The following is an 18,165-nucleotide window of genomic DNA, read 5'->3' as shown; positions in this document are numbered from 1 at the left end:
GCCTAGTTAAAATCTGAAAACTATGGGCAAGCCTAAGGTGGGATTGGGCTTTTTGGGCTGAGCTTATACCCCTAACCGGTTTGATTAGTACTAGTATGATGGTTCAAACAATTTAGTATCCCACACTTAGGTATGGGCCAGGCTTAATGTTAGGCTTAGATGCTATGGCCTATAATTTTATCAGGCCTTCATTGTCCATGGCCCGTGTGGGTCAACTTTAAAATCTGTAAGCCCAGTGACCTGTCCACCCAGACTGAGGTAGGCCGAGCCACTTCTAAGAATAATTAGATACATATTACAAGTTTAGTATTTAATTTCATTCTATTTATTAATAAAATAAAAATAGCTTGAAACTAGAAATTAAATAATTCTATTTATTAATATAATAAAACTACATTTAGAATATTTATTTTACATGCTGGTCATTTGTATGCAAAAAAATTACCAAAAACAAATAAAATTTGTATGCAAAAATAATTATATAATTAAATTGATATTTAGAATATAACTCTCCATTTAGATTTTTTTTTGAAGGGGTAGAAGTATCCATTTATATTAATTAAGGATATATCTTGTAATGTTACATGGTGTGGTTTCGTATGCTGACATGTGTGTGCCTTGTAGTGTCAATGCCTAGTGCTAAATAGATCTCACCTTTTACATGATCATCTACAAAATAGGGAAAAAGAACTCTGTCCAGTAGTGTAGCCTATGCCAACACTCCCATGAGTCTATCTCTCTGGTCCCCCTATGAAAAGACACCTATACTACCTTGTTTTGGGGAGGAGAGAGTGAGAGAGACACATGGGAGTGTTAGCATAGGCCATACTCCTGGACAAAACTAATTTTCAAATAAATATTAGCGTACGAGTGTACGACCAAATGATATTTTAATCGTTTGCATTACTTCATCAATATGAAAAAACAAATGAAAGAGTAGAAGATATAACCTAACGAGCAAATTACCATAGGATGATAAAGTATGGGAAAAAGATCTCTACTTGGTGGTGTTTCCTATGCCCTCACACAGGGCACCGTGAGATGACACCTTTGCCCCCTGAGTAGATACCAAGGCATGCTCACCCATTGGCCCAGATGTTTGTGTAGAAACCATGCGACCAAGAAGAGATCTCTTGCCCAGTAAGTATATATGGTTTTTGGCACCACTTCTACCATTACGACTAGAGACTCCCAGTCCTGTAAACAGGGCGTACCCAGTTATTTGTTTTTAACTAATTAAATTTGGGGATTAAGAACGCTACCTAGTCGCATGTGGTGCGCGACCCCTATGGAAAGGTGGAAATCCTTAGGCATGTGGCGCTCACTTTGCGTGGTCTTGTGTCTGGGTGCGGCCCACCGCACGCAACTAGGTAGCGTTCGATCTCTTTCTCTTAAATTGTACAGTGATGAGTCTGAATTTTTTACCCTAAAAAATGAGAAGATGGGTTTGGAGTGTGGGCTTCTATCACGTAGATTTAGCCATGTACAATGAACGAAAATGTGATGAAATATATTCACATGTACGTGATTGAAATAAATCTCTACACGGACATCGTTTAGACATAAAATATGTGACATATCCAATGCACGAGAATCTCGCCATTACGGGTTTGAAAAAGATCATAATATACGTAACCTTACCCCCACTTCACGTGGGTGCCGTTTGCACATATGTAGTATATTATATTTTCCATTAAGGTGGGGGAATGGGTTTTTCATGACACGTGGAAGAGAACTGGATGGTAGCTAATTCCAAAAGGATTCAGTGATGATTACTTATTTGTCCCCATCTACATATGTAATTACTCAATTGGAGGGCCAGGTATGGTTATGATCCAATCCATAATCTATTTGATTAATAACTTTATCCTTAAGCGGTCCCCCATTCACCCACTTTAATTAAAATCTAATTAAACTAATTAATTAGTAACAATTTTCCCCATGTAATCCTCTCCACTAGTCTGAAACTAATTGTTTCAAGAAACCAATCGGATTAACCGTGATGCATGCTTAATAGACTTTCCATCTATACTAATTCAATAATAATAATGTTCAATTTTTTTGGATTAACTGTACCTATTACTTGTACGGAATTAAGTTTTAAATGAAACATAAAATGGGATTTCAAAGATAAGTTCAATCTTTTTTCTTCTCAATCAGATTTGTTGATTTTTGATCTGGGCTATTTCTAATTTGGAATTAAAGAAAATGCACAAAAAATGTTGCATCACATTATCATCATCGATCGATCGATATGAAATATAACGTGAACTTTTTTTAGATGAATGAAAAATATATTAACGAAGTATCGATAATCTTTCTCCCAAAAAAATAAAAAGAAAAAGAACAAGAAAGAATACAAGGAGAAAGCTCCATAACAAATCAACGGATTAATCTACAGCTAACCTAGAAATCACGCAAAGAGGTACAAATGACATAATTAAACTCAAACAACCAATCATCTATATATAAAGTTGACGTTCTTCCCACACGGATTATAAGGAGAAATCAGAGGAATCACCCAATGATTCTTAATAAACTAAGGAAAGATTCTCTCGATCCAAAAGGCATCATTAGATTCAAAAACTCCTCTACCATTGACGACAAAAATACTATCATCCACATTAGGTGGAATCATGTAACGTGATTTTGTTCTTAATTTATCCAAGAGTATGGCCATTTAATTTGAATTATATTCTTTATTTTTATATAAACAACAATATCTTAGTATTAATCAAATTTCAAAAGGACATGGTTTTAACATTTTGATATAATAAATTAAAAACATAATTTTGTATTAAGACTGTTGTTTAGCTACGTAAGTGACGCTTCTGTAGAGGTTTCTATATAATAAAAGGTTGTGAAATCAGCATTTTCATGGCTAGAGACAGAGTTAAATACTTTCAAATTATTAGTTAATACGTTCTCCAACAATAATGAAGATGCAAGTTGCTTAATCATTCTGGGTTTTGGTCAAACACCAAGGTTCGGATGACAAGAAGAAAGCTCCAGGCTAGTGGTCCTGTATGTGGGGCTATATATCTTGCTTGCCAATCTTGACTGAAAATGAAGGTTTTTTCAGAGTATATGTATGGAACAACTCAAGCAGGACCCATCACCATTAATGAATTCTGCGGTCATAATTGATTGTGTGTATAGATACATTTACTAGCTAATGTAAGTTTATATGTACAATGTTAGAAAAAACAACGCAGCAGAATGACGATTTTACATCCACGGCCGAGTGATGGCTAATCTGAATTCACTATTTCTGTGAAGAAAATACAAACCATATCACACATCTCTCAAAGAGATAACCATAATATATAAGAAAACCCTAACCAATGAAAGTACAAAACTGCCCTCAGAAACTCACCTGGTCTGGTCCAAACCAACATAGGACGAGATAAGTATCAAATCGAAGCTCTCAACAGAGGCAATCTTATATGTGCGTTTTGAAAGTGAAACAACACGCCGAAGATTCACCACAGTACTTTTTGGATTAGAACTGAGATCAGACTTCACCGATAACATATAATACAACTTATAGTTTCCCACCAAGAATACAATATAGAAGTTTCAAGGATAATTGTGTATGTAAGATAAATTCGATGAGAGCTATAATTAATTAGTCACACCATAATTAGCTTTAACTTTCAAAATTTACAAGGTAATACTATAGTCTACTTATTAAACTTTGAAGAAATGTTTTAGTTCAATGGTGTTGGGGTGTCTGTTATTCCATCGCTTGCATAAGTGTACTATATAGGTATTTTGGTAAATTTTTTGCATAGAGTTTCTCTATAAATTTGTAGTGAGAGTTCTTTTTCTATAATCAATCTGAGAGAGTCAATCTTACACGTAAATCCTTATGTTCGATTATGTCATTGTTTGTTTGTGATTTCCATACTTTTCTACATCACTACAAATGGGTCATCGTGATTTATGTACGTTCCAGACAATAATATACTTTCGAGATAGCACTTCCCCTAAAAAAGAAAATTAACTAAATGTTTAAAATGAGGACTAAATTAATCTGACCTACTAGAGCTAAGTGGTCCTATGACACACAAGATGAGTGTGACCCTGAAAAGAAACTCAATTGAAGCTGCTTAGAAATCTAACAAATATTCATCAAAGTTTGCCATCTTTCATTGATGTCCACCCTAAAATGAATACTAAAATGAAATCTTACTTCTCTTTTGGTTGATTGATGGTGTGGAGGAAGTCATCAGTGGATCTAGATCCTCTACTGCCGAGCTATGTAGCAGGATCGTACTGTCGAGACACAGCAAAGTGAAGAATGATCGCCTTACCCCTGCATGAGCGCCTTGCCCGAGCAGAGGTAAGGCGATCATTCCCAACCTTGCTGTGTCTCGATAGCACGATCCTACCGGACAGCTCAGCAATAGAGGATCCAAATTCCAAATTGGTCATACCATAGATAAGCCATAGATGTATGTAGTTGCAGGACACTACAATCTCTTGCTTCTGTGTGAAGAAAAGAAGACATGACTCTTAAGTGTCTGAGAATAAAGTAACAACTACTTTTAAAAGATTTTATATTATTAATAAAGGACAATATTGACTAACCAAATCTAACCATGGAAGAGTCATATATGCTGGTCCAATCAGGGAAGGAGAATGCCTTTACGAAGTGAACTTGACTACGGCACTTTCATAATATAGTGTCTGACTTTAAAAATATGGCATGCTTACCCCATTGGTACTCCACGTATATATTCTTGAGAAATTATTATTATTATTTTTTGGATGGATCTTAATTAACAAGTTAATTATTACCTTTTGTTACATAATTGTGGTTTGGTTTCAATAAATTTATAAAAATAGAATTACAGAAGAGACAAGGAGGGCTGCAGTGGCTACAAACCAAATTGTTGACAAAGCATTCATACGCAGCAAAGTTCAGGGAGTTCTAAAAATTTATTATCTACATCAGCTATTTTTATATTAGGTTATATTACAATCCACTCTACTGTTGAAAATAAATCTTAAAATGATGTAGTAAAGAATGGAAATTGCAAACAACAATCACACAATAACACTATCTTGTACTAGGTTGGTCCAATGTAGCGCTCATACACTAGAGTGAATCTCATTAGACACATAACACGTCTACAGTAAGATGAGATCTGTTTCACTATCAATGGAGAATAGGGTTACAACCGCTCATCCTCACATCTCTCTCAGATTACGTTATAGAGAAAAGAACCCTCGCTAAATATTTAATTATAAAAAAATCTTATAAATTAATGATCTCTTAACGACCCTTTGAAATCAACCCACAAACCAAACGATAGAATACAAGACATTGTACCCCCAATAGTCCACCTCAAAGATTACCTCAAACGAAAAGAAAAAGAAATGTCAAATCTTGTAATTTATGTGTTGCTTTGCGTCATTATCATGAATCTATGAATCTAGGAGACACAAGTGTTCCCATGTGAGAAAAACTCATCAAAAGTATGTTTTAGGTTTGCTTCATTATCATGGATCTAGAGAAACAAGAGTCCCGACCTATGGGAGAGCCAGTCAAAAGTCTGTTGAGGGCCGCCCTATAAACATAATTGGATTTTAGGTCATTGGATTCCAATTATAAACACTTCCCTAGATATATTTCTACAAGATTTCCCAAATCAACTTTGGTAAATATACCCTTCATGGGTTCATGAAAACCTAATGGTTTTGTTTTTCCAATAAGAGTTTTAAATACTTTGGAACAACATTGTAACCAATCTTAATCATGCTATGATGATCTCTCTCTCCCCTCCCCCCCCCCCCCCTCCCCCTCCCCCTCCCCCTCCCCCTATTTTTCTTTAATTTGAACAAGTTTTTTGTCTGCTGGCAAAGATTAAACTCACCATTAGCTCCAACTAATACATACTAAGATGAAAACTATAATTAGTTATGAATTTTAGGTTAATTCAAATTTTAAATGAAGTTGTATGTCCTTAGTTGTTGGGTTTGATATAGAATTATCAATAATAAATAAATCAAGATTTAACTTTAGGGATTACTTATTATCTCTCTCACTTGTTAAATATAGAATTATGTCTTACATGTACATTATGAAACTCCATGGCGGGAGCTTCGTGCATTAGATACGCCCTTTTTTAGAATATAGTTAAATCAAATTTACTGTTAAAAAAGAAAAAAATTGATACAATCACATAAAGTTCCCGTCTTAAGGACATGCCCAAGGAGGGCAAGGAGCCAAGGCCTCACCACCCACATCAATGTTAACCCAAGAAGATAAACCCATACCCACCCTTGGGACAGCGGGATAAGACAAAGAATCCCACAACTAAGGCCTAACAGCCCATATGGGGTGGACTCCCCATCTCTCAGCAAGATACATGTTCCTCAGAGATTTTGAATCCATAGGAGTGTCAGCTCTGCAACGTTCTTCTACATCTATACATATGTCTCTAACGATCTCCGTCCAACCTAGTGCGGATTTTATTTCTTAATAGAGCTGACGAAATTTTCATTTTTTTTTTTTTTTTTTTTTTTTTTTTACATTTTCAAGTTTTTTAACATTCTAAATAATAGCCCATTTAATAAAAGCAAGTTTTAAAATACTCAAAAGAGTAATGCTAGCTACAACAAAATATGTTACCACTGTTGATACAACAACTCAATATGAGATTCATCACTCTTTTTGATATATTAATACACTTACTGAACAAGGAAATATCAAGTCTGTATGATTCTCTACTTTTTTTAAGGTTAATTTATAATAATATGAATTTCCCGCTCTAGAACAGAAACAAATCGATCTTGATGTGACCATTCCATTCCATCCCTTAATTAATAATACCCTCTTCTGACTTATAATTTTTTTTTGTTGGGGGTATAATTAGTTGTTAGGGTGACAGATTAATCTTTAGTCTAAGTTACAAAATTAACCTAGAAACTTTTGACTATGGTTGTTAATAAAGAAGCCTACTATGTTAGAATAGTTTGATTCAAATAGGGACAAAATCATAAAAATCAAGATCTCCATAGGGCGTTCAAGAATACAATCAAATAAATAATAAAGAACAAGGATAGAACCACTAACCTTGTTTTGCATTCATAGTGATGATGATCGTAACAGAAAATAAAGATCAAAGATCTAGGTGTTTTCTCTCTATTCCTAAAGATAACTGACTTGATGAGAATACCGTATGCTCAGGGATGATGAACACTGAATATCTCCCTCTTTTTTCAGAATGCACTCCTCAACAGAGATGGAGAATTAATAGTTGTTATGAGTAGGGGGGGACCTAGCTCTCTTTATATAGTAATTCCTATAGGGCCTCACTTATCATAGTCCCAATAGGAATCTATCTGCCCACATCGAAGCCAATCCATATAGGACTCCTAATATAACCCAATGACCCATTTTATTAGACCAATAATACAATTAGCCTGAGTTTAAGAGACTTTAATATTAGTCCACATAAATATTAGGTTTAATATTAAAACAATATAATATTAAAATCCTAACATACTTTCCTGTAATCTTCCCTGTGGTAGCTAATTTTGAGAAGAAAAAAAATTAAATATTCGTATTATGATATTAAATAAAAGTTTATATATGTTTCAAAAAAACTTCTAAATGAAATTTGGATTTTGTCAATATTTTCTCATTTGGAACATGCTTTTAGTCCTCTTCACCTTGCCTCTCTGGATCATAGACAACAATTTATATTTCTAATACCTGAAGAAGAAGTTGGTTTGCTCTCCAATGCTTCCTGCCCTTAATGCTGAGCCCATGTTTTTCTAGTTTTTTTTCTTTTTTAAAATCAAAATATACTAAATAGTTAAATTTTAGTGGTCAAATTTTCATATTTTTCGATCTATAATAAATAAAAGTTGTATACAATTCACATAAACACACACAATCTTCTTCTCCCTACATTTTTACCCCATGGATAAAATCCAAAAATATGTTGGGCCGGCGGGGGGGGGGGGTAAGGTTTCCTATATAAGGATAGTGTAAGAAGGAATCTGTACACTACAACCAATGAGAGGCTCCAAAATTTGGAATAATATTATCCTATGGGTTTATATGGGGCCCACATGATCATAATAGGAAAAAGAAATGTACAACAGCGTAGCAATCTTTTCCCATAAGTTAGCTATTTGTCTCTTATTGATCAATCTTTCCCCTCCATTAATCTTCCATTTCACTTTTTCATTGATAAATTAGTCCCACATTCTCGCTCTCCCCTCCTTTTCTTTTTCATAATAGTATTCAAGTTAGGAGAGAAAGAATGCTAACCGGAGTTGTGTCTTGGCGTATACTTGAGCCTAGACACAGCCAAGCGCAAAAAGATCGACACACCCGTGGATCTTTCCGCTTTTTTAGGGGGTGCACCGGTCTTTTCGTCCTGGGCTATGTTTGGGCGCAGGTACATATCGCGCCAGCGACCAATTAGCACTCTTCTTCTGTTAAAGTTAGTTTCCTAATCTATCACATCTCCCTCTCCGAAAACTAAATTCAATTTGCTACCCACAATTTCTCCTTTTAAATGAGTTTCCTCTCTCTTTCTTCACCTCACCTTCATCCTATAAGGTTTCTGTTTTTAGAAAGCGAAGAAGAAGAGCTAAAAAGAAAAAGAAAAAAAAAAGATAGTATCCTTAATTTTACTCATTACAGAAGTGTTAACACTTAAAAGGAAGTAATAGTGTTGGGGCATGACCACCCCCATCAACTTAGTTTTTAACACTTAATGTTTTCTTAAATAAGAGTTTGAATTCAAATGAATGCAATTGGATAACATAATCAATGATCTTCGACTTAGAAGTTATACATAAATAATTCTTTTCTAGTATATATTTTAATAATAAATAAAAGAAAAAGAAAAGCACAGTAAGTGTTTGATTTTGGGACCACGTAACCATGTCTATAATGATCAAACCACTTGCTCTCCCAACACCCAATAAGACCTAAAAGATCATAGGGCCGACATTCCAGTCTAAATGCATCTAACTTTATTTTAAATAATACACTTTCCAAAAAGATACTATTTCGAATAATTATTTTTGGTCTTTTCAAAAAATTAAAAAAAAAAGTATACAATCATACAAAACAAAATAAACAAAAAGGTCTTGGGGCCACCCGCCTGAGGCTCATTAGGGTCTAGAAGCTCCCGGTTCGTGCGTGGCACGGGGGTCATGTAAGAGCCCAGGGGGGATTTAGTCGGCCTAAATTCGGATACCCCTCCTGTCTCCAAACATTAAAAATAAATAAATAAAAAATAAACAAAAAGGGTTGATGTTCTCTGTGCCACAGTGCAGCCTGTGCCCAGACACATGGGCCTGCCATTCAGGGGGTAGGGTGGTCATTTTGCCCACCCCCATGTGTCTGGGTGCAGCCTGCGCCCCCGGCACGGAGAACATTTAGTCAAACAAAAGCTTACAATCCAACATTGCATCCTTGTAGCTTTACCATCTTTCAGAGCTAAGAAGAAGGAGGAGGTGGTTATCTCACTATGATAGCTATCAAAAAATTGGAAGCCTTTTAGTTTGGTTCATTGTTTTGTTCTTTCAAATCTTTTCTTCGTTTGAGTCCTCTTGTTCTTGGTATTTGTATTAGGATAAGCGTCTACTGTTCTTATTGGTTTCTATAGTGAAGACAACTTCTTGCTCAGTTGGTTGGCATGTCTTTCCAGTAAAGTACAAGCTCCCAGGAGGTCACAAGATCTACTATCCTCACCTTGTACCTTAAGTCACCCTTTCGGCCCCCCCCCCCCCCCATCTTACCCACCACTCTCTAGTAGTTGTAGTCAAAGTCCCATGTGACGTCAGATAGGTAGACCAAAAATAGAAAAAAATGCTCAAGAATAAAGATCGAGGTTTTTATTAAGAATCATTTGTTCTGTAGTCGAGTCTGTTTGTAGATGTTTATCTAGACTTTCAACTATTTCTATGTGAAAAGTGAAACCATTTTGAATTAAAGCTATTGGTGGCAAATGAATTTGGAGAGATATTATTGGAATCATTGACAAATAAGCCTTTTCTTCTATAGTTAGCCATATCTGGTAAGAGAGGAATTTCAGGTTATTCCGTAATAAGACAAGGTTGTGTCCTCTTGTGGGGAAGGTCACTAAATTGGATGTTTAAGGTCGCTACGGTTTTATCTCATTTAAAGGAAAAGAATCTGCTCGGGACGTCTTTCTTGTTGGAGATGGAAGTTAATGTTTAGTGGTCTCAACATATACGATGGAATCCATTTTTTGGGATTGTTCTCGTACGTGAATCTGAGTTGCACTCAGACGAGGTGTGTGTTGAGGTTTGGGGGGCAGCTGTTTTTTTCAGTGTCACAAGTCCTTTGTATGTGTGTTGATTTTTTTGAGAGATATTTTTTGGTGTTGAAGCTCGGTTTTTGAAGTTTTTGAGTATATATATATATATATATATATATATACATATATTTCTTTTCTCCTTCTCCTTTTTTTTTTTCCTCTAATAAAGTTGCATATTACCTATCAAAAAAATTTATTTGATCAATTTTAGGTTAAAGACAAAACACACCTATCAAGTTATAAAATCCACTTTGTAACACAAAAACAAAAATGAAATTTAAAAAAATAAAAATCCTAGGTCCATGGAGAGTAGGGTTTATAAGAATGGAGTTGAGATCCAAATTGGTTCAGGTTGATTTTGATCTGAAACCGATCAAGAATTAGTTAGCATCAGTTAAAATATGACTTAATGGGCTAACCCTAGAAATTTAGTATGGATCAACCAATCGGATTAAACGGAACTAAGATCAACCTTGACAAATTCTAATCTAAGTTGACCGATCCAATCCCAATTCTTAACACACCGAGGGAACATGATGAATAAGGATTAAAGAGCAGAATTTAAGGTGGAGTGGGAAATCCATATGTATGGTATTGTAATATGGTTACCTAAAAAAAGAATGTTGCCTAATTGCGTGGTTTTTGCGTCTAGAGGCAAGAGCATGTAAAATTATCGCCCTACCCCCATGAAATCAAAATTCCCAGCCATGATTAGTGTGTGGTTTGTGTGATTACACTTTCATCAAAAAAAAAAACAAAAAGGGTGTGTGGGTTTGGTCCTACGTCGGATGTGTGAGTGTGGTGTGTATTGTATATATCCGCCATTTGAGATTGGTGTGTGGTGTGTGTGATTACATTTTCATCAAAAAATTCCCATCCAGTTTGATGCAATGGAATCATTGGCTCCGCACTAATGTAGGGGCCACGAGACAAGGCAGTGATCTCTTACCCATTTCGAGAAGTTCCAAATATGTAATTACGGTGTTAATTATGACTTTTGAGTCTTTTTAAGTTTTAAGTATTCCCTTTTATTGATGGAGAATAGCCAAACTGAGCCAACTAGTACCTTGAAACTTCCAACTCAACAAATTCCAAGTCCAAACTGGGCCAACTAGTACCTTGAAACCCCCTCATGGCGGCCCCCATTGCACATAAATAGAAATAATGATATTTATTCCCATTAATTAATTAATTAAGTACTCTGTTAATTTTAATTTTAGATAGAGACAATAAAACGTCCTTCCAGTTGAGAGGGAACCTTTCTGCAGCATCGGATTAGAATCTGACTAAAATCATATCCCACAATGTAATGGTAAAGCCTATCTGACGAACTGATACCAATCTGACGGAAGTAAATATTCTTCAAATGTGAGAATGGTACACATGGAATCGTTCTCTCCGCGAGTGAAGGTGCGCCATTAATCTCCTCATTTCCCAATTTTTGGATGATTATTACCCCAAAAAAAAAATAAATTTTTTGGATGATCTGATGCAACGCTTTCGCGGGATTCTCTTGAGAAGTCGCACAGCTCCTGTCTTCTTCCCCATTCTCTCCCTTTAAAATCCCATTGGCTTCGCCTCCCAACTTCACTCCACCACCCTTCGACCTCTCTCTCTCTTTTTTTCACAAACACATACTCTGCAAGAGAAATGCCATCTGCTGCCACTCTCCGCTTCTCTGCGACAGCTTTTCCCTGCAACCGGAGGAGATCTCTCGCTCCTCCAGATCTGAACCTGCCTTTCTCCGGTGAGTTTACACTGTTTGATTCCTCCTCCCCCACCCCCTGCGTGCGTTATCAGAATTAGTATAGACTAACTTATCTCATCAACTGTCTCTCTCTCTCTCTGATCCAGAACTATTCCATTGCGAAAACCAAACTTCCATGACTTCCTCGTACAATTCTGTTTTTAAAAAGAAAAGTGTTCTTCAGTTACATTTCATAACTGATTTTAATCGTTTTCTTTCCTTTTTCCTTCTTTCCTCTTCTCTTTCCGGCGAAAAAGATGAAATTTGTTGGTCATAAGTTACTTTTCTCGCATGCATGACTGTGACTCTGTATACTTACTGGCATTCGCTAGCTGGAAATTAAATTCCTCTTCTCAGTGATTTTAAAAACCAGATTTCTCTTTCTGATCAAACTTCGCGTTAGAATTCTGAAATTTGGATTCTTTAGAACAATGAAGCTTCTCCTAAAAGAATTTAATTTCAGGTTTCTTCCTCTAAATTTTTTTTTTCTCCTTCTTCTTGTGAATCTTTATCATATCCTTTTTAATTCTTTGAAATAAAATATATATTCTTTTTTCTGTTTGGACTTCTTTACCCGCTTTTTACTCCTTTTCGATCATTAAGAAACATTGGTTCTAAAAATTTGATTAATTAGATTTTCTCTACAGTATAATTCGGCTACTTAATATCATACACCCCTGTCTACTGGGTCTTGGGTCCCACAGATTGACTTTGGTCCCACATATTAAACAGTTGACTGCTTTTATTTTTCCTTTACTCCTGTCCCAAAGCGGATGTTGACTTATTGATTTAAGTTTTTCTTCAACTAGTGAAGACACCAATCTTGCCGTGACGCCATGATTAGACTTTAGTTTATCATTAACTTTCACCCTTATTGTTTATGGTCTAAAATACCCTCAAAGGGTTAATTAGGTTGGTACATGAAGAGATTCTTTCTTCATCATGATAGGTGTAGAGAGAGACAGAGAGAGTAGGATTCCTCTCCCCATGTGGTAACCTCCCCACCTTTGAACCCATACCCGGTGGGATCAAAGGGTGGGGAAATTATAGCATTACCATGAGCTAGAGCCTAGAGGTGTCAAACACATCCCATGGACGGGTGGGGAGGATACCACATGGGGAGAGGATCCAGACTCGATAGAAAAATGGGTATTGACGTGACTTATGTTCTAATTTTGAAGTTAAAATTGAAATTTCAGATGCTTCGTCTATTTTGGCAAGAGAAAATCGAAGAAACTTCAATCTTCTACTCCGTTCGAGACGTGATATCATATCCAAAACTCGCACTCGAGGTAATTTAGAACAAGAAATCTTGTTCATCAACCATGCATATATACCTCATATCATAGGTACATGTATGATTGGGCTCATGGTAGTGATTTGGTTTTAGCAGTCTATAGGGATGTGTTTCAAAGTGGCCAACCAGGAATAGAGAGGCAAGAGACTTTCCTAGGTGAGGAAGAAGCAGCTTCTAAGGTACTTGATTATCCTTAGCTTTGGTGGGTTAATTAGTTTAATTTCCATTATTAAGTTTTGTGCTAATAATTCTCTAGTACGTGTAAATTTCTAACATGGAGGGAAACGTCTTGATGAAGGTTTACTTCACAAATGAAAGAGAAGAGAAGATCCAATCCATTAAATTGATGTTAGGATCGATGGAAGATGGTGTAATTAGCATATCGGCCTATGATACTGCATGGGTTGCACTGGTAGAAGATATTAATGAAAGCGGTGTTCCTCAATTCCCTTCTAGTCTTCAATGGATCGTGGAGAATCAACTCCCTGATGGTTCTTGGGGTGATCGTATTATATTCTCTGCTCATGATCGGATTCTTAACACTTTAGCATGTGTCATCGCGTTGAAGTCGTGGAACATTTATCCAGAACGATGTGAAAAGGGTATATATTTATACCGCCAAGTTGAAGATCAAGGCGTAGAATTTCTTTTAGATAATTAAAATATATTCAACGAAACTCAAAAAATTTGAATAGTGATTTGTTTGTTTGTTCTTTTTAGGTATGGTGTTTATTAGGGAGAATATGTCAAAGCTTGAAAATGAAAATGAAGAGCACATGCCCATAGGCTTTGAAATTGCATTTCCTTCTCTAATGGAAATAGCTGAGAGACAAGATTTGCATGTTCCAACAGATATTCCAATCATACATGAGATATATGCCAAAAGAAATCTAAAGCTCACAAGGTATTATAGTTATAGTTAGGTTTCATAATGAAATTTAGAGGGAATAGACTAGCTACTTTATGTTAAGAAATTTTTTGTTTTTAAAAAAAAAAATAAAATTTGTCAATGCAATAATTATGTAAAAATGTATAAAAATATATATATTTTATGATGGTAGGATACCAAAGGATATGATGCATGTAGTGCCCACAACGCTTCTCCATAGCTTAGAAGGAATGGTTGGTTTGGATTGGGAAAAGCTTCTGAAGCTACAGTGTGAAGATGGGTCATTCTTGTTTTCTCCATCATCCACTGCTTTCGCACTTATGCAAACTAAAGATGAAAGATGCTTAAAATATCTCAAGAAAGCCGTTGAAACATTCAATGGTGGAGGTAAAGCAAAGCCACTTCTTACTTGTCTTTAATTAATTCTTCAATTCCCCCTTTTTGAACTTTTTCTCATGTGTTTGTGTTTGTGTTTGTGTTTGTGTTTGTGTTTTGAACTTCTTAATATTCTTCTTAAGCTACTAGTTGTTGTTCTTATTCTTGTTGATCAGTTCCTAATGTCTACCCGGTGGACTTGTTCGAGCATATTTGGGTTGTGGATCGTTTGGAACGCCTTGGAATTTCTCGTTATTTCAAATCAGAAATTAAAGAATGCCTCAATTATGTCTTTAGGTATTAATTAATAATTATAACTCTCTCTACTACTCTATCTTTAGGTGTTATAATTCTAGTCTAACCCAATATGCTAATTATAACTTAAAAGCCCCTGCCCTCTTAATTAACCGTTTGGGACCATTAACCTAGCTAACCTAGAAAGAAAGAAAGAAAGAAAGAAAGAAAGGGTTACTTATGATTAACACCTTTAATTCTCCTGTTAATTTAACCGTACAATTTTTTTTTAAAATATTTGTCAGGTATTGGACCGAAGATGGGATCTGTTGGGCTAGAAATTCTAGAGTTCATGATATCGACGATACAGCCATGGGATTCAGACTTCTAAGGTTACATGGACATGAGGTTTCACCAGGTGATTAATTATATTTGATGCAAAAAAAAATTAATTAAGATTAATTAATTAACTAATTAATTCCTAATAAAATGTTTGTGTTACAGATGCATTTCGGCATTTTGAGAAGGGGGGAGAGTTTTTTTGCTTTGCAGGACAATCAAACCAGGCCATTACTGGACTATTTAATCTGTATAGAGCTTCTCAAGTTTTGTTTCCCGGGGAGAAGATTCTAGAAGAAGCCAAAGCGTTTTCATCAAGATTTTTGAGAGATAAACAAGCATCCAATCAGCTTCTAGATAAATGGATAATCACTAAGGATTTGCCTGGTGAGGTATATATATAATATAATAATCATAATAATTAATCAAGAACCCCCACTTCTTAATCACTCATGTAATGAGCATTAATCGCATTAATGAAAGTTAATTAATTAACCTTCAAATTTCTATTATGTTTTAGGTGGGTTATGCTCTTGACTTTCCATGGTACGCCAGCCTACCTAGGGTAGAAGCGAGATTCTACATCGAACATTATGGCGGGGAGGACGATGTATGGATTGGGAAGACTCTGTACAGGTTTTTTGTCTTCTTCTTCTTTATTTGTTGTTCGTTAAATAGATACTTGGACACCCTCTCCTCAACAACTAACTTTTAAGAATGAATTCTAAACATAGGATGCCTTACGTTAACAATGATGACTATCTGGAGCTTGCAAAAGCAGACTTCAATAACTGTCAAGCGTTACATCAGCTGGAATGGACTACTATTCAAAAGTAAGTATCAAAAACCCTAACTTCATCACAGATTTGAGTAAAATCTGAGAGAGATTTTAGTTGACCATGGAGGTTTTAATCTGTACGTATGTAGGTGGTATACAGAATGCAATCTTGGGCAATTCGGGGTGGGAAGAAGAGAGCTTCTTCAAGCCTATTTTGTGGCCATGGCCAGCATATTTGAACCTGAAAGGGCAAGCGAACGGTTGGCATGGACAAGGGCATCTGTGCTTGTGGAGGCAGTGAAGTCATACATGGAAATGGAAACGACAAGTGTGGATCAGAGAAGAGAATTTGTGAATGATTTCAACAAAACATTACACAGTTGCAGCAGCAATTTCGATATCCATCAAACCAATGGTATTGGGTTTTGGTAAGACATTCCAACATCACATAGTTTGTAGAGTACTCAGTGTACTACTAGTGGTCATTGGCAGTGTGTCAGACAACAACAAAAATCCAATGCGATCTTTCAAGGGTTTTGGTTTTTTTTTTTTTTTTTTTTTTTTTTTTTTTTTTAAATCAGAAAAAAAAAACATCTTTCCAGTTCTTCTTTCATGCATGCGCCATTTGCCGGCTTTTTTGTCTCATACTCGCTTTTACTGTTTAAAATGGTAAAATATTCTAGAGTATTCGGCTCTTCTACCGCGTGGTGGGAACTGGAGGATCAAGTCTAGCAAAAACAGGGGTGTTTGGATTCAAACTCTAGAGATCGATTTTATTTTTTTATTTAATTACGTGTTAATTAATTTGCATCAAATCCTTGGGCAGGGTGACAAGGAAGCCAGAATGGAAGACGATAGGAAAGAAACTCCTTGAATCACTTCTCACAACCTTAAACAGTATTGCAGTGGAGACCCTAGTAACACACCGCCTAGACGTACGATACCACTTATTTTCCGCAGTAAGTACATCATGTTGGGATATTCATACTTAAAGTAAAAAAAATAGTCTCACATCGAATATGAATAGATAATACAAGAGATATATAAGAATTTGGGTATTCCTTAGCACTCTCTCCTTTAATGGCTAGTTTTTAAGGATGAGCTCAACTTCCGATCCTAATTTTTTTGTCTTTGTTTTTGTTGTGATTGTGACATCTTTGTTCTTTGTTGGTGGATCCGGTGCAGTGGAACACCTGGTTATTTTCATGGTGCCCCGATGGAGAAGCAGGTGAAGGAGAGCTTCTAGTGCGCACTATAAACCTTTGTGCCGGACATTCCATCTCGGAAGAACACTCCTCCCACCCTCATTACAAGCGTCTCATCCATCTTACCAACTCAATCTGTAGCCACCTTCGTGGCCATAGGAAGAAGAATAGCATGAGTATTAGCCAAATAGATCCCTTAATGCAAGAGATGGTTCAACTTGTTCTCCGGAACTCCGATGGCATTGATCCTGAAGTGAAGAGAGCTTTCCTCACCGTTGCTAAGAGCTTCTATTATGCTGCCCATTGCAACCCTGCCACCATCAACCACCATATTTCCAAAGTTCTCTTCCAGAGTGTGGCTTGACTTTGTTTTTAATTTCTTTATGTTTTGTTGTATTTTATGTAGGTCAAAGTTTTCCTCCACCCATAGAGGACGGTTCACCCATCATCTTCGAGTTTTTTGTCTGTTCCAAAATACCCTCCTAATACCTATTCCCGCCTTCTCTAGCCCCTCGCTGAACTAGGTGGAGGGAAACTCGATCCTTCTATTTATATTTGTGAATAATTTGTTTTTTGCAAAGCGTTGCACTTATGTATGTTTATATTTTGCTCAAATAAAATGTTAATATTAATGGAATTTGAGAATTTGAGCAAAGGAATATCCCAACAAGGTGATAGGTGTTTAACTATTGTTAATTGTCTAGGGGATGGGCCTAAAGATGGCCAAATATATATATAATTTGGGTCCCATGAAATTTTAAAAAAAAAAAAAAAAAAAAAACCCCTTCAAGCAATGAAATTAGGGATAAGATGTGTTGCATTGCAATTGGGCAAGTGGACTAGATAGCTGACATGGGATGTTGGGTAATTATTTGGTTCCATCTAAGTAAGAGAATGCCTTTATTTTTTTTTTATGAATAATAATATGAGAAAAAGAACGTTGCTTGATCATGTGATTCTTGTGCCAAGACACAGGAATGCATAA

At 35.9% G+C, this 18,165-nt stretch overlaps 1 protein-coding gene across 1 annotated transcript; it reads left to right on the top strand.

Annotated features, from left to right (window-relative positions):
* The first annotated feature begins 13,416 nt into the window (after positions 1-13,416).
* LOC122643769 ((-)-kolavenyl diphosphate synthase TPS28, chloroplastic-like) lies at positions 13,417-17,767 on the top strand. The gene is made up of 13 exons (XM_043837352.1): positions 13,417-13,539; positions 13,659-13,962; positions 14,081-14,264; positions 14,422-14,636; positions 14,801-14,921; positions 15,164-15,276; positions 15,363-15,589; positions 15,718-15,833; positions 15,932-16,030; positions 16,125-16,403; positions 16,802-16,934; positions 17,161-17,582; positions 17,732-17,767. Exons 1-12 carry the CDS (start codon positions 13,417-13,419, stop codon positions 17,542-17,544), a joined length of 2,298 nt encoding a protein of 765 aa, XP_043693287.1. The 3' UTR covers positions 17,545-17,582; positions 17,732-17,767.
* Positions 17,768-18,165: the final 398 nt, after the last annotated feature.

This window comes from Telopea speciosissima, chromosome 10, assembly GCF_018873765.1.
Source record: "Telopea speciosissima isolate NSW1024214 ecotype Mountain lineage chromosome 10, Tspe_v1, whole genome shotgun sequence".
Classification (NCBI taxonomy): Eukaryota; Viridiplantae; Streptophyta; class Magnoliopsida; order Proteales; family Proteaceae; genus Telopea; species Telopea speciosissima.
This window is presented reverse-complemented; position numbering and strand designations above follow the sequence as displayed.

Bases quoted from the DNA above. Each gene is read 5' to 3' on its own strand.
- LOC122643769 (XM_043837352.1), top strand. From the start codon at position 13,417: ATGTATGATTGGGCTCATGGTAGTGATTTGGTTTTAGCAGTCTATAGG. The intron at 14,637-14,800 runs GTAAAGCAAAGC...CTTGTTGATCAG, and splicing joins TGAAACATTCAATGGTGGAG to TTCCTAATGTCTACCCGGTG. The intron at 16,404-16,801 runs GTAAGACATTCC...ATCCTTGGGCAG, and splicing joins ACCAATGGTATTGGGTTTTG to GGTGACAAGGAAGCCAGAAT.